Genomic DNA, 21,714 nt, shown 5'->3' with positions numbered 1-21,714 from the left:
ATATGCAAGTGGAAACCAGATTTAATGCAGTTGTAATGAAGTTCTGCTTGCATAAGATCATGTTCAACACCTTAACCCCCCTATATATTACAGTACCCAGAAACTTCTTGCACAAAATTTTGAACATGTGGGGATTCAATATGTTTGACTGAGCACATGGGACTGTCTTTTTTGTGAGTTTCTGCCTTCGTAAGAGCTCAAGCGAAAGTGGAAATTTTGCATTGGTTATAGCCCAACCTATATTAAATTTCTTTTCATTCAAGTATCTGATTAGAAAACAAATGCTTTCTGCACATATGCATTTAATAATGCAAACTACTTACCAAACTTCATACGTATATATTCATAAGGGTCTTCCTGCCATAACTCTTCATCAGCATCTGTGTAGCACATCAATGGGAAGATAACATCCTGGATAATTCCCTACAATTAATAAGAAAACAGTTTAGATTTTATTGTGTATCTTTGGAACAATAATATCATGAAAAATAAAATACAGTCTGTCATATAGGAAGCCAGGTGAACTGTGTTCTAGATTAACTAATTCAATTTATGCATATTTCACCTTATAGAGAAATATATGAAATGTAGAAAATTGGCAAAAAAGCATATAAATATCCCAAATGAAGCCAACTCAAAGTTAGGGATATCCTTAAGTACTTCCTTTCAGATAAAGAACTTGCCCTATGGCTTTATTGTGTCCTGAATTATGGATTATTTTGTCCAGAGCTGAGGCATTATCTAATACTAAACTTAAAATCTTCTAAGGTAAAACAGAAACATAGCCCATCAAAATCTTTACAGGATCATGCCACAAATATGGAAAACAATGGCCCACAGATTGGAAATGGCCGAATTACATTCCAATTCCACAAAAGGAGATATTGTATTAATTTATCACATGAGTAGAGAGATGCTCAAAATCGTACAAAGCCTGTTGTCATATGTAATGAGAAATGCCACATGTTCAAGCAAGATTCAGAAAAGGAAGAGGCACTAGGGATCATACTGCAAGTTTATGCTGGTTAAATATGAGAGAATTTTAGAAGAAATATGTTTCATAGATTACAGCAAAGCTTTTGAACATGTGGATTGTGAAAAGCTATAGCTGGCTTTAAAGAAAACAAGTGTGCCACAGAATCTGATTGTTTTGAGGTTCAACCTGTACTCCGAATAAGAGGCTGCTGTTAGGCTGGAATATGGAGAAACAGAATGATTTCTGACTGGTCAAAGGAGTCAGAAAAGAATATCTGTTATCTTCCTATCTCTTTAATCTACCTGGAGAGCATAAAAAAGATGGATTAAATTTAGATGGAGTAAAAATTTGGGGTAGAAACATTAACAATTTGAGATACACAGATGATAACACATTGTGGCAGAAAAAAGTGAAGCCATGACTACTGCTGAAGGTTAAAGCAAAAAGTGCCAAAGGACTAAAGCTGAACATCAAGAAGACAAAAGTAATGACTACTGAGCATTTCTCATTACTATAAATGCCTTTTTGGACAACAAAGAAAGCTGACAAGAAGTAATTCCTTTGAATCTACTTTTTCCAGAAGGTCAAATCAAGGCTGCACTCTACTTAGAAGCTAAAACAACTAAACTGAGCTATCATGCTTGGGTTACATTTTAAGTAGAGAGATGCTAGAAAAGACAATAATGCTAGGAAATGTTGAAAACAGTAAAAAAAAAAAGAGGAAGACTCAACTTGAAATGGGCTGACTCTATAAAGGAAGCCACAGTCCTCCATTTGCAAGACCTGAACAAGCGTGTTAACAATAGAACATTTGGGAGGTCATTAATTCATAAGGTTGCCATGAGTTGGAGGTGACTTGACTGTACTTAATGCACACAGGATAAGACCTCACACACTGTGCAGGTCACACTCCTGATCTGGTGCTTTGTTATGGGCAGAAAAAAGCTGATGGGGTATTGAGGACATCTCTTTGTCATGGATGTATCACTACTTTCTGGGGATTAAAATTTACAGGGTATCAAACGTCTGCAGGAATGGACGATCGATTAAGATGATCCACACCTGCAGCCTAATGGATGCAATGTTTTCAGACAGCATTTGGGGATTTTCCTGTTAATACAATTGGTGAGCCTGCTGATGTCTTGGTTGACCTCTGGAATGGGGAAATGACCCAGGCAACTTACAACTGCGCCCAGGCGCTATATCTCACGTCAAAGAGCCCTTGGTTTACTGAAGGACTGCAGATTTACAGCCTACTGTGAGCTGACACCAATATGCAGATGTCACTCAGCTCTATTCTAAACCACCAGTAGATTCCATGAAGACTACAGAACCATGGGCAGGCACCTGGAGGCAGGTTTGAAATGGATAAGGGCTAACAAGATGGAACTTAATCCTGACAAAATGGAGGAATTACTGGTGAAGGGAAGGTCTGACTTGGGAACCGGGTTATCTCCTGTAATGGATACAGTTGCACTCTCTTTAAAGAAGCAGGTTTGTAGCTTGGGGTGCTCTCAGACTCAGAAGTGCTATTTAGATAAACAGGTGGTATCAATGGAGAGGATGCTTTTCAGTTGCTTCAGCTTCCAGGACAGAAAGAATCTTGCTATTGTGGTACATGCCCTGCTAATATCTAGATTCGATTACACAATGCACTCTACATGGGGTTACCCTTGAAGACTGCCCCAAAGCTAACTTTAGAATGATGCAGCCAGAATGTTGACTGGAGTGGGTTGTAGGCACCATATCATTCAGTCTTTCTACCTATGCTGGCTTCCAATTTGCTTCTGGGCTCAAGGCAAGGTGCTAATACTGATCTTTAAAGGCCTGTACAACCTGGGACCAACATGCCTTCCCACATATGAATGTAGCCATTCATTTCAATCATCCTTGGAGACCCTACTTTTATTATCTGCACAATCTGAGACTAAAAAGGTGGTGACCCAAGAAAAGGTAATCTCCATCATGCCAGCAACACTTTGGACAATAAATAGACGTTTGTTCCTATTCAAAATATGTTGCAACAGGACTACACTAAAGTATGATTCAGTTATGTACCACTCACAGAGAAACAAAATACTTACTTGAATATGGGGTTTCAGATTCTTCCAAGTGACTGCATGTGACACACCTTGATTGATGTAGTTCAATGTCTGCTGCAAAACTCTAGGAGCCATGTACTGCTTTTCCTTATATTGATATAATACTTTCAGTAAAACCTAAGAAAATCAACCTTAATTAGAAGATTCAAAAGATCTGAGCACCTTGTCAATCATGCCAGATGCTAACTCGAATTTGGGGCCTAGGTGGAAGATGGAAAAGTACCTAATATCAGGACATCAGGATTGGTGGCAGCTGTGTTACACTCACTCTGATAAGAACACTTTCCCACATAGTTTGCAAATGGTATTGAAAAACAATTTAGAGGTTGCCAGCGAAGAGGTGCAGGGTGCGGTTGCCAGGAATTTCCCTTCCAGTAACTTAAAATTGCTAAAGTATCTACATATCTACTTTCCACCTGTGTCCCATGTCTGTGGACACTGTAATCCACACACAGGGGGCACACTCAGCCCAACAGGTTTTTCTGAATACTTGCAGAACCCCCAGGGGTCTGCAGAAAAATCCAAGAAGTTCAAAATAAATTCACGGGAAGGGAAGTAGGTTAAATCCCACCAGTGGTGGTTGCAGTGGCTGGCACAGGGATCAATGCTGGGTTTGGCTATCTCAACCAGGCTCCACAGAGATCCATGGTGGAACCCTCCACAGCAAAGTTAGGACTACAGTGGAGCCTGCCCATGGCAGCATGAGAGTTCAGGAGCCCATCTGTGGCAGCCCACCTGTTCCGTATCACTGTAAAGTAAGCAAGGGGTAAGATTTCCCCGTCCCCTATGAGTTTTGCAGGCCTCCCCCTTGTTGAGCTGGTAAGAAAGCAGGGCTGCAGGAGAGGAGGTCTGGAGCCGTGACTGAGAGAGGGGAGATGGGATCCCCCCTGCAGATTTCTGCAGAGCCTCTTTGTTCACCCTATTATTAAAAGACCTGATTGGTAACCCAAAAATAGCTCATGCTGAATACCAACTACGAAGAATTGAGCAACACTTAAAGAGGCAGTTTTACTCTTTAAAAAGACTACAACTTCCATATCATATCTGCATGTTCTGTACACAAATTCAGTCACTTTTAATATTTGGACAATGCAGAAAGAATAATATACACTTCTCAAACAAGCATGTGATGTTAAGAATATATTACCTGCTGAACACCAACAGCAAACGCTTTCAAGAAAACTTCTGCAAATTCGTTGTACTCCTTGGAAACATTGCCAGGGCTCCCATACCTATTAATAGTAGAAAGAAGTCTAAGAAAATGCTGCAACATTTTATGCATACCACGAAGTTAAATTTTTACAATTAAAGGGATCTTGAGAAAAGTGATTACCTTTCAAAAAGCCTAGCCAAGATGTGCAATGCCCACTTCTTACACTTCCACCAAGGTAATTCAGGTCTATCATCTTCATCAACTTGAAGGGTTTCCTTTCAGAAACAATAGTACATTTACAAAATGTAAGTACCTAACAATATTTATTTTCATCTCTTGATTAGTACAATTGTCTGCTACCTCTCCAAAGAGAACTCCTCAAAGTGGCAGATAAAAATAAAAAGTATTTTTTTTAACATTCCAACATCAAATTCACTATATCAACAAGAAAAGATGACTTATTTCAGCCAACATAAAATATGTATTATGTACCATTTTATGGCAACCCTATGAATTAACCTTCAGTAAGTCCTGTTATTAACAGTCCTTCCCAGGTATAACATTGCAGAAACAGTAGAAGAACAAAACAAATTCAAAGGCAAGGCTGAAACAGTCATAAAATAAGACCCAACAAACACAATGAAAAATATAAAGGCCCTAAAATACACTTCAATACTTGAATAAAAGAACTAAAAGGTGGGAAAGCACAGATAGAAGCTTGACTGTTGCTTGACAGTCAAGATATCCTATCCTTCCTTATAGGTACTGAGGGCAGTGTACACAATGAGTGTGAGTGAGTGAATCTGTGTGTGCGTGCGTGCGTGCGTCCGTGTGTTCCCATATCTTTACAACATACCTTTACAACAACCCAGTGAAAAGGTTAGACTGTGAAAATGGCTGTTCAAGGTTAAGGAATATAAAGGTTTGGTTGAAGCCAGATTGCCTCCATTTTAGTTCAGCGCTTTAAGCACTATACCACACTTGCTGATCTGCCAATTACAGTTCCAACGTTAAATCTCACTGAGAATATTAAATTGTTAAATTTAGGGGAAATGAACACCCAACTGTTATGTAGAAGACATGCCCAAAAGTAACAAGTACTTACAGCTGGAACATCTCGGTCTACAACTGTCTTCAGAATTTCTATCCACTCTGCTAAGTTTTGTTGATTGATCAACTCAAGGGGTAAGGTGTACTATTAAAAATACAAGTTAATCTGGTTTTAAAATCAAAACATTACGCACACATTTTAATTTCAGACTTGGAATGATTCTGCACAGGGCAGCATCATTAATGCATCCTACCTCTTTAAGAAGAGAAATGGATTCCCACCTGAACAAGAGCATAGAAGATTTTGAAGATCTGTTTCTGAATGAGGACAGACTGATCAGAGGGATCAGAGAGAAGCTGGATAAAACGATCCTTCAGAACAGGCAAAAAGTGTTGCATTGCTGCTATCAAAGGTGTTCGCTCTTCTGGTTTCTTATACCTTTAACAAAAAGAACAGGCTTTAGAAAGATTGTAAATGAAACTACAATTCAAAAGATAGATAAGAAGGTTCAAGAAGAAATACTTATCCGAGAAAGCACTAAACCTCTCACTACCTTTGTGCTGATTCTCTGGAGATAATGCAACTAATGTATTTATCTAATGTATACTTGTGTATAATTGTATAATGTATACTTGTGTATAATGTATCTAATGTATAATTGTGATACGCCAGGGGAAAAAAGATAACTACCGGCACTTTTGCTCCATAGCAAAAAATGCAGTTTTAACAAATCCTCCAAAAACCTGGCTCTTTAAACAATATATCATTTAAATAGCATGAAGTTGATGCAAATTAGAATCAGAACTTGCTTGATGGCAGGAGACAGTCTGGCTGTCTGAATTCAATGCATCTAAAGTGATACCTTTACCTATCCTAGGAATCTAAAATATATCCAGTCCCAGTGAGTGTAGCGTTTATGAAAACAGAATGGGTACAGGAAAATAATTCAGAAGTACATGGTCCTGCAGTGTTCTTGAAAGAAACACTCATAACATGAAAAATAAGAGGGGTTCTTGTTATTTTCTTGGCTTCCAGAATTGAGTTAACACTACAGTGAACAACAGAAGGGTTACAGAGATAATTTTTAGGCAGGAAAAAACTGTCCTGGAAATTAGGGTGAGATATGATGAAGCAAGATCTAAGACCATGGGTCTCCCGACTTGTTTGAGAATGCAGGCACCTTTGCACAAAGTCAACCATAGAATGCAAGGGAGTGAGGTTATACATAACTGTACCATAACTACTCAACATTTCAGGTAGAAGTTCTGCTTAAGAGAAGACCTTTTAAAATGAACATATTTGTTAAAACTATTCTCTTCAAAGATCCTTGTGCTGCAGTGGCCATTGCAGCCAATGCAATTTTTAAAAAGTCAGCACAGCCAATCAGACTTCCACTGGGCAATCAAAAGTTCTAGTGAGCAAAACCCCATTTGCCCCACCCCCTTTATGCAAACTCTTGATGGGCCCCAGAAAAATATGTCAATGGGCACCATGTCACCCAAAGGCACCACTTTGGAAATCATTACCTAAAACTTTTTCGAACTCTGAGTGGTCCTTGATCCTCTTCACAGTAGAAAAAGGACAACTTTAAAAAGGAGTGCAATATTTCTAATGTAAATTGCAGCAGTGGCGTAAGAGGTTAAGAGCTTGTGTATCTAATCTGGAGGAACCGGGTTTGATTCCCAGCTCTGCCGCCTGAGCTGTGGAGGCTTATCTGGGGAATTCAGATTAGCCTGTACACTCCCAGACATGCCAGCTGGGTGACCTTGGGCTAGTCACAGTTCTTCTGAGCTCTCTCAGCCCCACCTACCTCACAGGGTGTTTGTTGTGAGGGGGCAAGGGCAAGGAGATTGTAAGCCCCTTTGAGTCTCCTGCAGGAGAGAAAGGGAGGATATAAATCCAAACTCTTCTTCTTCTTCATTATTCACTCTATGGCCCACTCTTCCTCCAATTCAGAGCAACATACAGAAGACTCCTAAACAGATTTTTCTCAGAACAATATGTGTCTAGCTTCAGCAGCACAACCATCTTTGACATCCAGGCCACCAATTATGTACTTAAAAAACCCCTACACAACTAAGTTTCTAAAGCTGGAAAAAGAATGGTAGAAGTTAGAACAGTGGATGCAGAGACCTGGGCAGCAGTTGTGAATTCCACACATTTTGAAATAATGCAATTGCACACATCTTGATAGGAGCTTTTTCTGCACTCACAAACTCCCATGCAATCATCATGGCATGAGTGACTCACCCAGACTATTGTTTAGAAACTAGCTGCATAAGATACTAGTGTAGTACATCCCTGCTTGGCTTTTCTATGAGTATACTGCAAGAAGGGAACTTACTCATAGTTCTTTACAAGCTGATAAAGACAAAGAAGAATTCCAAGCCAACAAGCACTATTATCAGACTGAAGATAAAAACCAATTTTCTCCACGACTGCAGTCCAACGATTGGGATAATCATGCTTGATAATATGATGAATGCAAGTTGTAAGTTGTACTCTGGAAGACAAAACGTGTGTGTTACATGTTTTGCTATTTCTTCCATGTGTTGAGAAGCAGTATTTGAAATAAAGGAGGGGGTTGCAACAATTAAGAAAATTTCAAGTATTTGTTTATACAAGAAGGTTAGCATTTGAATTTTGACAGAGCTACCTCTTTCTCCTTAGCATCACAAAAATTGCAATCCACACAATACTTTGTGAGCTTTTTACAGTTCATCCCCACCATCTCTTCCATCATGTTCTCTACGCTAGTTCCTCTCAGACCTCAGATTTGGAGGCTAGTAGGATGCTGGCTTCCTCCCTGGAGAAGCACTCAACCTCACTGCCTGGCATTGTGCTACCTCTTTCCTCTTTGTCCTGACTGTGAGGCCCTCCATTGACTTCTCCCTCCTGGGTTTGTTCCACATCCTTTACCTGCAAAGTGCCACTCAGCCAATCTTCCCCATTAACTCAATTGTCCCTGAACCTGGGCCCAGCCTGGCCTTTCTTGTTTCCTCAGGTCTGAGTCAGGTGGCACTCTTTAATCAGCTGCTGCCCACCTCCAAGTGATTATCTAGGGCAGCTGTCTTAAGCAAGCAGCCTGTTCCTTAGCACCAGGAGAAGGCTCCCCTTAGTTGCTGCCCTGGCAGATCTTCTCCATTTCTCCTTCCCTCTGACAGCCATGCACCAAGTAAATATCTTGGCTCTGGAGTCTTGGTTGAGCTCAGATGCAAGCCATTCTTTTATTACGATTAACCAAAACACTGTGTAAGTTTTCAAATTCACCAGAATACATTCACCATCAAGCCAAATGTTACCAAAAAGGAGAGAGGGTAGTTGTCTCTGGACATGATCTTAAGCCCTGGTCCTGTGAGTGTCCTGTGCAAAATGCTGAGTAGAAAGGCAGATTTTAAATGGTGCTGGCGCCACGGTGCACCCTTGATTTTTGGGAGCAAGAAGTAACAAATGGATTCCTTACAATGGAAACACCAATAGTCCAAAATGCTCTACAATGCCAAGCAAGATACACAAATCCCTTGAGGTCTGAGAGCAATCACTTGTCATTTTCTCCAGCTACACAGATCTTATGCTTTCAATTATACAAATCATGTTAAATTCTAATGGCAATGAAAACCTAACCTAATGAGTTCTTCCTAATGGAAAGAATACATTTAGCGACTGTAATTCAAACAAGCATACCGGATTAGCTCAGGAGAGTGAATAATGGCTTCTACAATATTCTCACGAATACAGTGTCTATCTTCTTCAGGTATTGAGTAAGGTGGAATGTCCCCTGGTGCAGTATCACGATCAGGCCAATACTGAGTTATCATATTCTTCAAGTAGATAACACCTATCAAGAGAATTTCTTAACATTAACATAGACAAAAGATATGTATACATGATAAATGTAATTACTGATCAGATTCTTTACATGAATAGCAAACAATGGCACACTAATGAAACTTCTCAATTTATTCCTGGAAAACTGTCACACTCCGTCATTTTCATAGAAGATACTATTTCAAACACCAACTGTTCTGCTCCCTTTTTGTGAAGGTTTTTTTCCTAGTACAGGGGTAGGGAACCTGCGGTTCGAGAGCCGCATGCGGCTCTTCTGCCCTTGCACTGCGGCTCCACGAGCCGAGCCGCTGGCCCCATCCTTACCCGCCCTGCAGGCAGCAGGGCAGGTGCACCAACTGCCCAAGGCCGGCTGGGCTGCGCCGCGGGCTTCCCCTCTCGCCCGCCCCGTTGGAGCGGGGTGGGCACTTTCCTGGCAGCCGGCAAGGCCGAGCCGCCGGCTTCCCCTCTTGCCCGCCCCGTTTGAATGGGGCGGGCGCTTTCCCAGTGGTCGGCGAGGCTGAGCTGCTGGCGCCATCCTTGCCCACCCTGCAGGCAGCAGGGCGGACGCATCCATGTGCTTCTCAGAATAAGCTGAGTAAAAGGTTAAAAAAAGCCCAATATATACAGTGTTATCTTTATTTTAAATGTCAAAAATTATTTGCAGCTCCAAGTGTTTTCTTTTCCCATGGAAAACGGGTCCAAATGGCTCTTTGAGTGTTAAAGGTTCCCTACCCCTGTCCTAGTAATTTCACATTGTTGATTTTGACGCTTCAGAAATCCACCCCACATGGTGAAATACAAATGCGATGGATAATATTGCCAAGACCAGTATGTGTCCGTTTTGTTGATATCACTCCTTGTTTTGGCTAGCACTTGCCCCAAATGTCTTCCCAGATCCAGAATGATCTGCCAGACTTAACAGAAATCTCTGAATTGGCAGAAGTTATGTGAGACGCCTTGAGATAATGGTTGGATCATCAAGAAAGAGTCTTTGGCATAGATACTTCCAGAATAATTTAGAAGACTCAGAACCAACTCCATATTGGCCCCTACCTGGTGGAACAGGCTCCCTAAGGAGACCAGGGCCATGCGGGACCTTCAAAGTTTCCACAGGGCCTGTAAAAAGGGACCTGTTCCGCCAGGCTTGTCATCCAGGCTCGCCGTGGATGGGGTTGGGGGGAGAGAACTGTCGCCATATTGATTGTTTTAACTTACAGACTGAATTACTGTTTTATGTTTTATTTTATATATTACATTATGATGTACACCGCCCTGAGCCTACTGGGGAGGGCAGTCTAAAAATATAATAAATAAATATATATATAGAGAGAGAGGCATATGTATGTTCCATTGTATACTTTGACCAAATCAAGGAATCTCAGCTAGGCAGTAGCTGACTTCACTATCTTCAGACAGCCTAAATTCCTTTGTTGTCATTCCAACAGGCCAACAGCAACTTTTTCCTATTCACAACCTCTCCTCTCTTTCTCCAGTTGGAGAATCAATAAGCCTTGCAATCCACCATATTCTTTCCTACACCAATTAGAAGCACCAAGTTTGATTTCCTCCAACTCCTCTCCATCACCAGGCAAGCCCATGAAAATCAGTGCTTGTTTTCTGATACCTATAACTCTGTTTCCCATCTATGCACCCTTGGTTCTGACATACTGATCAGACTAAGTCTCACCTTCTTTTTGGTATATTGCCTGGAATTATTGCTGAATTGCCCACTTTGACCCACTGCCCAGGACTCTTCTTTGGACCGTCCTCCGAGCCACAGCTATTGTTGAGTGTCTTAAAAACCATCAAAATTGCATCCCTAATTATTTTCTCCACTTATTCCTTGAACCCATTCTCTTATTTTCTGAAGTATACATTGCTCTGTCAGGGCATTATCATGTGAATGCCAGAAATGGGTACCAGAACTGACTGTGGAAGTTTCTGAAGAAATGCATATCGCTCTGACTATATTCCTGTAACCAGATGCTCCTCAAAAAAGTCTCTTTAAAATACCAAATGATTCATCTTAATTCTCTTCTCTGAGCCTACTTTGGAGTTCTGACTTTTATTTTCAATCCTAATCCAAAATCTCAAGGCATTCAGTAATCAGGGGTCCACTAACCCTATGAAAGGGAAGTTCACTTCCATGAGCACCACTTTACTTCAGTCTATACAGCATTTCCTTCTGCACTGACTTTAGAGTAGTGGGGTGAAAAAATAGCAACAGATATTCCATTCCATAATCAGAACTCTGTTGATGGTACTGTGGATCCAACAAATATGTCTTCATATGTGACAAGATACCAAATCTGTTGGTATTCCACCAGCTGGACCAGTAACAAACACTTCTCAGAAATCATAGCGTGAAAAGTCGGGTGTCTTCCATAATCTCATTTCTAGCTGGCACATTATTTCTGATGCCATTCCTTGTTTTGTCAGGAAATTCTGATTATTAACTTAGAATTATCATGTAATTATAAACATAACTAAAGACAATTTTTGTACACAAAAATCAAAATAACTCACACTACTGTAAAATTATTCTGCTCCATTTTTGAGACCACACTAGTTCTATTCATAAGGGATTTGCTACATACATTTCTTTTTTTTTAAGCTCCAGCTTCTGCTGCATGCTTTGTTCAATTACATAATATTAAATAAAAAGCTATATGTAAATATATTCTCAGAGAACAAACACCAACATTACCTGCCTGTCTCACTGGTAAATCAAGTTGCTCCGACATAGTGATTTGGAGAAGAGTAGAAACGAAGTTCACCAATTTGTGAGCCTGTGAACAGAAGGACACAAAATTACCAGGTGTTATGCAAGCTCTTGTGGGGATATGCATGGATGTGATTGATTCACCAAAAATAATTTACCCCAAATATGGCTGCTATTATGAGAATCCTATCTGATGAAGATTGATTGAAAACGGCTAGAAACGCGCATTCCGTTCATCCTGTGCAGACGGGTTTGCGAGATTCTCTAATAGTGAATAGACTTGTATACCTGCTTTCAATTGAAGATTGTTTCGACAGAATTCAAGCACTGTATGGACTTGCAGTTCATGACAGAGGCTATCACTTTAAGAATTGTTAAGAGTTCTGTGAGAAAAGACTGCACACATAGTGCTGTCAAAAATTTTATTATTGCACTTTGTTATTGCACTTTATGCACTTGTATATCATGCACGTTTATGCACATAAAAGCGGTTGATGCAACGCTTTTTTTTTACTGTGGTTTGAACATTGCATCAGGGAGGCTTTGACACCTCTGAAGATGCCAGCCACAGATGCAGGCGAAACATTAGGAACAATATCCACCAGACCACGGCCACATAGCCCAGAAAACCCACCAGAACCAGTTGAATCCAGCCGTGAAAGCCTTCGACAATAATTTAATTATTTATCTATGTATTTCTAATAGTAAAACCAAATCAAATTTTTGACATAACTGTAAAACTACTCTGAAGTTATTTTTCCTTTTAAAAATTTAACCATCTGGCTGCAAATGTTAAGGATATACCAACAAGAATGAGTCTTTATGTTAAAAAAACATGATTTAAATCAAGTCTTACTCACTATACTCTCTCCCACCAAAAGATAAAAATGCAGTTCTGAATTGTTCAGCAGAAGTAAAAGTAACTTGCTTCTGCTGTAGAAAAAAAGTAGCAGTATTAAAATGGCCACCGTTGATAAAACCACCTGTGTCTCCAGAATCTGTTGGGCTAGGGCTATTCACAGTGGTTTTACTGCATTTTGCTCAATGGCCCCTGAGGATTATTTCCCACTAATCTTCTTTTAAAATTCAGACCCCGGTTTTTCCCAAAGTGGCAGGTAAAAACACCTGTATCTCTGGTATCCCTTGGGTTATGACAGAGGTTTTATTTGCATTCTGTTGGGGTTACCTAGGGATTCTTCTCCACCCATTGGTTTTTCAAAACTCAAACCTTCCAATTTTGTCATTTTTTCCTTGTCACAAGACACCTACCACCTTCTTTCAGTACAAAGAAGGTCCAAGAAGTACCTGCAAATTAATTCAACACTGAGGTTCTATCTTTTTGTGAGACAAGGTATAGTGATTTAAATCGTGATTTAAATCAAATCCAGTCTGGTAGAAAGTGCTGTCACAGTGCCATTGCCTGGCTTCATATGGGTTGAGAGTTCTGAATGAACTGTGACCGGTCCAAGATTACCCAGCAGGTTTCATGTGGAGGAGTCTGCTGATCTTAACCACTATGCCACACTGGCTCTTACAACATAATTATGATGTTATAATTTTATGCTGTCATTAATACTATCTAGAACAGCAACCAAAGACAGACAAAAGCAAAATGCAATACATCATGGATAAAAGGCAGATCACAGTTTGCCAATACTAAACATTAATGAAGGCATGGGCATAGCTGGGCAACTACAAGACAAAGCAAATTATGCCAAGTGAATCTGCCGTAGAAAAAGCACACATGAATGCAGAAGTCTTTTCAGAGCCAGGGCCCAACTGTCAACATATCCTTCATCATGGGACCCACCTTTGTTTCCCCTCTTTACTCTTCTTTTTCCTTTACTATTTCCTTTTACTATTTCCTTTTTCCTTTACTATTAAGTTGATTTCTACCTCATCCTTCAAATGCACCCCAGGGTGGGTTACATTTGATGTTCATCACCTTTTTATCTCGTGTAAACTAACCAGCACGTTCATTTCAGCTGCTGAAGTGCCCAGAATTTTAAATTTAAGCATATTTATGCATAGCTCCTTCTTCTTTGTACTCTTGTGTATTCTTCATCAATCAATAAGAAATGGGGAAACTGTAGAAATGCTTGTTTTTCTGGGGTGTTATAAGGTGGCAACCTATTGGTGTATAACAGTTCACAAACTGAAGACCGATTATGGGATCCATCTTCCTTGTGAAAATCTTCTGTTCACGTCATACCTACTCTATTCAGGGGTGGCCAACCTATGGCACCCCAGATGTTCATGGACTACAATTCCCATCAGCCCCTGCCAGCATGGCCAATTGGCCATGCTGGCAGGACTGATGGGAATTGTAGTCCATGAACATCTGGGGTGCCATAGGTTGGCCACCCCTGCTATACATCAATTACATTAATTTAAATTAGCATGTTGTGACAGACTGCAGAGAAAAGTGTTTTAATAAGTGCAGGTCTGTCAGGAGCCATTATTGTTTACACTCAGAGTGAGGCATAGAGGCCTGATTGGCTGTGGCATCCTGCACTTCAACTGGCCAAATAGCTAGATGATGCAGAGGGGTAGGAGGCTAATTCCTGAGTGAACCATCTGAGAAGCGTCGAGGCTGAAGTTTCTAAAGTAAAGATTTTAGCTATTTTGGCTTTTGCTGTGACAAAGCACTGCCTCTCTGAGAAAAGCAGGGGCAGTCAGTGTGAGATTCTGTCTTGCCCTAATGTGGTGATAGCCCTGTGTGTGCTGTTTTTAAGCATATAATACACAGACTGGAGTGTACTGTTGGTTGGGCTATTGAGGGGCTCAAGCTGAAGAGTCAGGGATATCTCTAGAAATAACCAGTTAGGGATAAGAAGAATCCTAAATACCAATTAGCTGGGGTATTGGGTTTTGCTTTTGTTTTCCTTTGAAGAGAGCATTTGATGTTTATTTTGAGCTAGGTGAGGGTGCAGACATTAATGTACCAAGCCTAAGAGGACCCTGTGTGTGTGTAAAGTAATCAATTAGAGTCACATTTTATATAAGGAACTTTACCATCTAAGTAACTATATCATATGAAGAACATCTAAACTTACTGAAACTGAACCAGACTTATTTGAGCCTATTCCCGAAAACAAATACTGCTTCTCTGCCAAAGATTTCTGTTGCAAATATATATTTCCACTGCCTTACGGATTCCTTTCTCTGAGTTATTAATCTCCTATTTCCATCTCTTCTCTTGTTAAAGAAATCTTTTAATCTGTTTAAGTTTTACATCTCTGCCTCAGTACTATTATTTTGGTGTGCCTTATAAGAGGTGTTTGCCAAGGAAATTTTTTAAATAATGGGCTTCCTTCATTTTCTGGGAGTATAAATAGGGCTAGTGGAAAGTGCTTCTTGTCACCATTCCTGAAGCACCTCAGTCTCTGAGGTGAAAAAAGGCAGGAAAAATCTGACAAGGTGGATCAGAGAGTGGTTTCCCTGCCTTGGTGATATTGGGTATCTACGCATGTCATATCCAAGAAATATACTGTAATAATTTCAGAAGGAAAGAGAAACATGTATCACACATTATTTTAAAAAGTTTATAAGAAGCATTAATTAAACAAATTCTGGAGGAAAGAGGCACTCTTCTAAAGCTTTGGCATCAGGAAGAAGATGGGACTTTCATACTGTATCTAATAGACTAACAGGTGCATACTGCAGTCTGTTTTTCTTCATTGACATTAAAAGACGTAACATACAGCTTTTTGATTCTGCATTACATACTAGATTAGGAGTCCCCATCGTGGTGGCAGTGGGCACTATGGTATCCATCAACATATCTGCTGGTACTGACCAAGTATTTTAGAAATACTTCTGAATATATCTCCCTCCCAGCTGGCAGACTGCCAAAATATAGACCAGAAAAGAACAATATGTCACCAACCAGAAAGGGGAAGGAACAGAAGTGACTGGTGTCTATGTAAAGACTTGGTAAACTACAGAGCCCTTCAGGGGTGGTTGGTATAACAAGTGGAACTAATAAATAAATAAATAAAAAATACAGTAAGCTGTGGAAGCAGTCACACCTACTGGGTGAAAATGGCAAATACACGCAAGGGGTCAATCATGGAATTAACAGAGATGTTAAACAATTTGAAAATGATAACCACCAATCTACAGAGTCTTGAATCAGAAGTGAACTCCTGGAAAGACAGTGTTAATAAGAATTTACCAACAATGATGTCAGAGTTCATTAAAGGAATGTAGGAAATGAAAATTGATTTTTAAAAGATTGTACAATTGGAAGAACATCTGAAAAAAACTAATGAGGAAGTTTTTTCATTAAAGTTTTTTCATTAAAGAAAGAACTCTATGGCTGAGGAAGGTTCCAAAGGACAAAGGTCCATTAAAAGAAAATTTGATAAAGATTTCCTCAGCCAACTATATAAAAGTGAATAAAGAAGACTTGGTGCCAAGGATTGAAAAAATGTAGAGTCTCCAAAGACAAAAGGATTGTGTGGAGAAAATGTCATCTATTTCTCCTCCAAGGAAATGATAGAGTGAACAGGAAACCAACAATCAAGATAGAATATACAGACATCTGTAATGAGAGAGACAACTTTAAAAGTTCTACAGAAAAGAAAATCATATGCTTTTTGGTGGACATCTTAAAGTAATGCCAGATAAGATTCTCTTGGCTCAAGTGGGAAGGTGTGTTCTTTGTGTACAAGAAACAGCAGATAATAACTTCTGTAATAGTTGCTAAAGAGATCTTCAAGATGAAAAGTGTTTTCTGAAAATGGACAGTCAGTCTAAATAAAGTTTGTCTTTGAATAAGATCTCATGTCAAGTCCTTTAAAGTTTAATTGAATTTTTAAAGGATAATCAAAGATGTGATAGAAATATAAAATACAGAGGATGAGAAGAGAGATAGGGAGAAATTAAAGGGGTTTAGAAGTAATGTTAAATGTAGTCCTAAATGTTAGGATAATAAGTTAGGAAGATTAACTGTGTTCTTTATATAATGTGGATACTGCTTACTTTAATGATTTAAGAAAGGTTGAGATAAAAAAGATTTGATGTTGGACTTGAGATTTTCATTTTTGTAAACAAGTTAAAAAGAATCTGAATAATTTTGACAGCAGTGTTTGGGTGGGAAGTATAAACTAATTGTTTGTAGGTATAAGTTCTTACATTTGCTATTTTGTCTTTTTTCTGGTTGTACTTTAGGGTGGCTGGAGCACCACTTTTTTCTTTTTTTGTTTCCTTTGTATTAGTTTGTGTAATTGTTAAGATGTAAAAAAATTAATAAAAACTATTATTAAAAAAAGAAAGTATGTGGAGCTTTTGCCTTCTGATTAGCCATTGGAGGTGTGATTGGCCATTCAGAATTTTCAAAACACTGTTTTCACATCAGCTGCCAGCACAGCAGAAGGTAAACCTCAGCAGCCATTTTGTGGCTGGCTCCACCTCCTATGGCAGTCATTTTGTGGATGCATCCATCACACTGTATTGGAATTTGAAAGGGGTTCCCAGACTCAAAAAGGCTGGGAACCCATATGCTAGGCCATAGCTATGACTTCTATGTTAGAAATGTAGTCTCATCATCTGTTCTCACCACTAGTCCACATATGCTGTACGGTCAGCAACTGAAAACATTTCACAGAAATATTTCCTGTCAAAGATCACTCAAGAACTATGTTGAACTATTTAATTGTTAACTGCATACACAAACTGAAAAGAGAAAATCTGCTACCACCTCTCAAGATTAACGCACATTGTTCATCTACATTTATCAACTCAGACAGAAGACTACCATGTTCACTCTGGGATAGTCCAATTTTAGGCTAATGCAATAGACAAATTCATAAGATAAATTCTGAAATCACGTTAAATAAGCTCTATAATAGAATACTCTAAAATACTTTTTGTAGGTTGGAAGAACCGAGAAGCAATTTAATTAAACTACATCTTTTCACTAGCATTCAGTTTCAACAAACAAAACAAGTTTCACAAACATGGCTATATAACAGTTTCACAGATATGCTGTTTTGTACTAAAACTGTAGATAACAGATGGGAATAATACAGTGATGCTATACAAAATGCCCAGAAAAAGGATATCAACTGTTATCATTTTCACTTTTAATAGTTCTGCTATAAACATGTTTGACAGGCAAAAATGAGCTACAGGTTTCGAAAGATATGTAACATCTTACACCATGTATCTGTAGAATGCCTTAAATACTATGAATATATGCAATTGTTAACCTGGCCCCCTTCTGTAAATACTTAAATCAACAGATTTACAGCCACGTTGACAGAAAGTAGATTTTTCTCCCAACTTGGGGGACCCCCCAGGTTTGCAGAAACATTTAAAATCATTAAGGCAGGGTTCTAAAAAAAATCTCAAAAGAGAGGTCTTTTGTTTATGCTTGTGCAGGATAACATTGCTGACTCCTCAGCAGCAACTCTGTGGGCTGGAGAGGCAACAATAATGTGCGACTGAGGAACACCTACCAGTAGCCTCCTCATTGCTACTGAGGTAGAACTTCAGGCGCGGGGGGAGAACAGGTTTCCAGTGGCAGAACTGTGGTCAAGAGAAGGAGGTATGACTGTCATTGGTGGCATTGCCACAGCTGCCAGGCCCACCATTTACTACCTTTTCAGTGTCAAAGCAAAGGAACTGCACCTGTGTCCAGGTCTGCCATCACTACCTCTCCAGCAGCAGCACTGCAAGAGCAGAGAGAGAAAGAATGGAGGAAGAAAATTTGGGGCAATGGGATGAGAAGGGGTGAAAGATGCACCATTAGAAGGAAAAAGGAGTGGTGGTTTGGCTTGGCACCACTTCTCTCTGGTTTCCCTTCTCATGGCTGAATGGAAAGACGATGGTAACTGGAGATGACAGACAGTCAACACCAGGGATGTCTGGGATGGAAGGAGACCCTCCCTCCCACTGAAAACTGATCATGGGGTAACTGAGCATCAGCAATGTTTGAGCTGGGAGACAGCCTCCAGCCTTGTTTAACTTCTCTTACAGGCTTCTAAAGTATTTTAAAACTTGGGTTATTTATAATTACACCATCACTCCATGATCTGCTAACAAATCCGACCTCCAGCCTGGATTTGGCAACCGGGATATTCCCCTTCCAATTATGTCACTTATTGCATTTTCTGAGTTCCAAAGTTGTTGTGAGCTCTACTGACTCACTTATATGTTGATGACTCACTATTCTACTTTCCTGTTTCCAGACACCACAAACACCAAGTAATAACCTATTTTATATGAAAGTACCCTAATTCATTCCAACTCAGATGATATAGCAAACCCAAGTATCTAAACACACAATGCAGGCTCTTTTCCCTCTGACAGTACAAAATGCTAACCCAAACTTTACAGCCCTTCATATGAAACTAACACACAATGTTGAATTACTTATTCATCCAAAATCCAGTATTGTATCCTGTGCTGGGCTGCAGCCCTCCAACTCTGGCACCCAAGATCTTCTTTGGCAAGAGTTGTCAGGGATTAAGCCTGGAACTTTCTTTGTATAAATTACATACCCTAACACTGAGCCATGGCCTAAGTGTGTTACCAATACCATTGTGTCAGCCTAAATAAAGCTATAAGTGATCATTCAAAAAGAACACAAAGAGAGCTCGGCCAGTTTTTATTGTATTAGGTAAAAAGTATGTTCCTAGATGGATGTAAATTTAACAGCACAACTGGTATAAATTAATGGGTCAAACAGGTCTCAATTACAATTTATTTCCTCAAAGAAGTTTGAAATGTCACTCTCCTATCTAATATTTAAAACAGAGCTCTCACAGTTGGCTTATTATTCCTCAACTGCAGTGCCTGTATAAACACATAGGTAAGACAAACAATAAATAAGTGAAATGCACTGCATACATGTTTGCATTTTGAGGAAGTCACATAAACCAGGGAGTGACCCTTCATCTGTCATTGTATTTTCCATTGCACCACAGCTTTCAGGATACAATTGCATGGTATCTGCCTCAAAACAGCAAACTTTTCAATGTAAGGATTCTAGATGAACTTCCTATAATTCTAAATAAAAATACTGTAGCTTTAAGCACTCAAAACGTTTAATTATATGGTGACAGTCTTCTATTAAAACTTTTCACTCTGAGAAGCAGACCATCCCTCGATAAGACAACATAATATTTAAACGCAGACTTCAGGGATGCCTTGCTTTTATTCATAAGAGATCATCTCTCCAAAGCCCGCTGAGGAATGTTTAAGTTTTAAAAGGAAATAGAACATAAAGGAAAACAAACTACGGTATAAGCAGCTTCTAGAGTCACAAAGTTCTGCAACCAGCCATTCCCTAGCAGACTGTAGTAAAACTTCGTGCTGCGATTATGAACTTTGAAACTAAAAAATGAGTTACAATAAGTCCTCAGATCCACAAATCTCTCCTCATCTCTTCCAGCAGCTCCTTTTACTTTAGCTAGCTAATCTAAAAACTTGTGCCCATATAAGGACTAACAACATCCTAGCCTACCGCTTTGGGATATTTTAGCCATCCGTTTTTCGAAAAGGGCAGTTTTAGACTCCCCCCGTATCATTCACAAGCGTCCCTGTCCTTAAAACATGACCGAACTCGGCGGTGGGATGGCAAAACCACTTCAGCCCCTGCTCCGCCTGCCTGCCGCCCTTCCTCTCATGTGGCTGAAGCTGAACACAATGCTCGAGGGAGCGGGAAGGAGGGCTGACAGGGGTATCAGCCATTGTCAAGGCCTTCTCTTCCGCCCCCTCCACCCCTACCTAGCGAGGCCTCCCTTGCACGCCGCCGCCGCCTCCTACTTCCCTCTTCCTGCCCACGTTTCCCTTTCCAGAGGGAAACTCCACGCGGCCGGAGGCTCCCTGCCGGCCCCCAGCCCTGTCCCTAAGCGGGCGCCTGTCTGTAAACCGAGAGTCCCACTTCCTGCCACCTGCCCTCGCCTCTCCAAAGCGCTTTGCAAGCCTGGAGGTGACCTCCCTCGTTCCCTTCATGCTGGTCCCTTCCTTCGCCTCCGCTCCCCTCCCAGCACACGTGTCCTCCCCCCAGCCCCACATGGCTGCCCCCGGCCCCCCACAACCAAGCGCTGTCTCCTCGACCCCCTTAGTAGGCTCGGGGCCGGATATCGCCACCAGCGGCCGCCCTTGTCATGGGGGCTGTACCGGGTGCCGAGCCGCCGGGCCGGGCCGGGCCGCGCAGCCGCCTTCGCCCTCACCTCGTTGAGCTGCCTCTCGGCTGCCTCCCGCAGCGCCGGATCCATTGTGCCCCGCAGGGCCTCGATGATGGTGTTGGGGTCCATGGCCGGGGGTCAGGGCCGCGGCAGTCTGGCTTAGGCGACGCGGGCAAGAGCAGAGGCAGCAGCGCCGCTCGATGCGCACATGGACCCGCCGTCCCACAGCGGCAGCCAGCGGCGCGAAAGAGGGAGAGAGGCGCCAAGGCCCCGTATAGAGCTACTCTTCGCTGCCGCCGCCGCCGCCGCTGGGAGGCCGACGCCTTCCGCTCTACTCTGGCCTCCGCTGAAAGGCATCACGGGAATTGTAGTCCATCTCAAGGGAGGGCGCGCAGAGCATGGCCTCGGATGCCTGTTCTCAGGCTCCTTAGTGATTCAAGTGGCGCTTCTTGTGTTGCTTATTGGGTGTTGGTTAGTGTTAACGTTAAAACTGCAACTAGGTTCTGGAAAGAGAACAACACCTGTTTAGAGAGCGAGAAGAAAAGCGTATGTCACAATGTTAATCTCTCTGTGTCTGTCTGTGACTTTCATTTACTCTTTACACTAAGGCTGCATGTGTAAAATAGGCAGGGAGTGGCAGAAAATGGGGCAGCTATCTTTAAATACTTACTTCCCTTCCGCCTGCCCAAAGGTCCACTGCTATAACCTCACAGTCAGCATCAGCACATGGTCCTGACTTCTG

At 40.9% G+C, this 21,714-nt stretch overlaps 1 protein-coding gene across 3 annotated transcripts in view; it reads right to left on the bottom strand.

Moving 5' to 3' along the window:
* IPO7 (importin 7) overlaps positions 1–21,290 on the bottom strand; it is a 44,411-nt gene extending 23,121 nt beyond the window's left edge. For 2 of the 3 annotated variants that reach the window (XM_048484037.1, XM_048484039.1), the window contains exons 1-10: positions 21,018–21,290; positions 11,818–11,899; positions 8,967–9,120; positions 7,627–7,785; positions 5,564–5,720; positions 5,337–5,426; positions 4,412–4,506; positions 4,226–4,310; positions 3,061–3,195; positions 324–423 (exon numbers count right to left, since the gene is read on the bottom strand). In XM_048484037.1, coding sequence (XP_048339994.1) covers positions 324–423; positions 3,061–3,195; positions 4,226–4,310; positions 4,412–4,506; positions 5,337–5,426; positions 5,564–5,720; positions 7,627–7,785; positions 8,967–9,120; positions 11,818–11,899; positions 21,018–21,101 — 1,141 coding nt within the window. In that variant the 5' untranslated portion in view covers positions 21,102–21,290. The remainder of the gene's footprint in view (positions 1–323; positions 424–3,060; positions 3,196–4,225; positions 4,311–4,411; positions 4,507–5,336; positions 5,427–5,563; positions 5,721–7,626; positions 7,786–8,966; positions 9,121–11,817; positions 11,900–21,017) is intronic. The other variant, XM_048484040.1, reaches the window with a different exon arrangement.
* Positions 21,291–21,714: the final 424 nt, after the last annotated feature.

This window comes from Sphaerodactylus townsendi, linkage group LG02 (assembly GCF_021028975.2).
Source record: "Sphaerodactylus townsendi isolate TG3544 linkage group LG02, MPM_Stown_v2.3, whole genome shotgun sequence".
NCBI lineage: Eukaryota > Metazoa > Chordata > Lepidosauria > Squamata > Sphaerodactylidae > Sphaerodactylus > Sphaerodactylus townsendi.
Note: the sequence above shows the minus strand (reverse complement) of the source record. Positions and strands in the feature narration are given on the sequence as shown.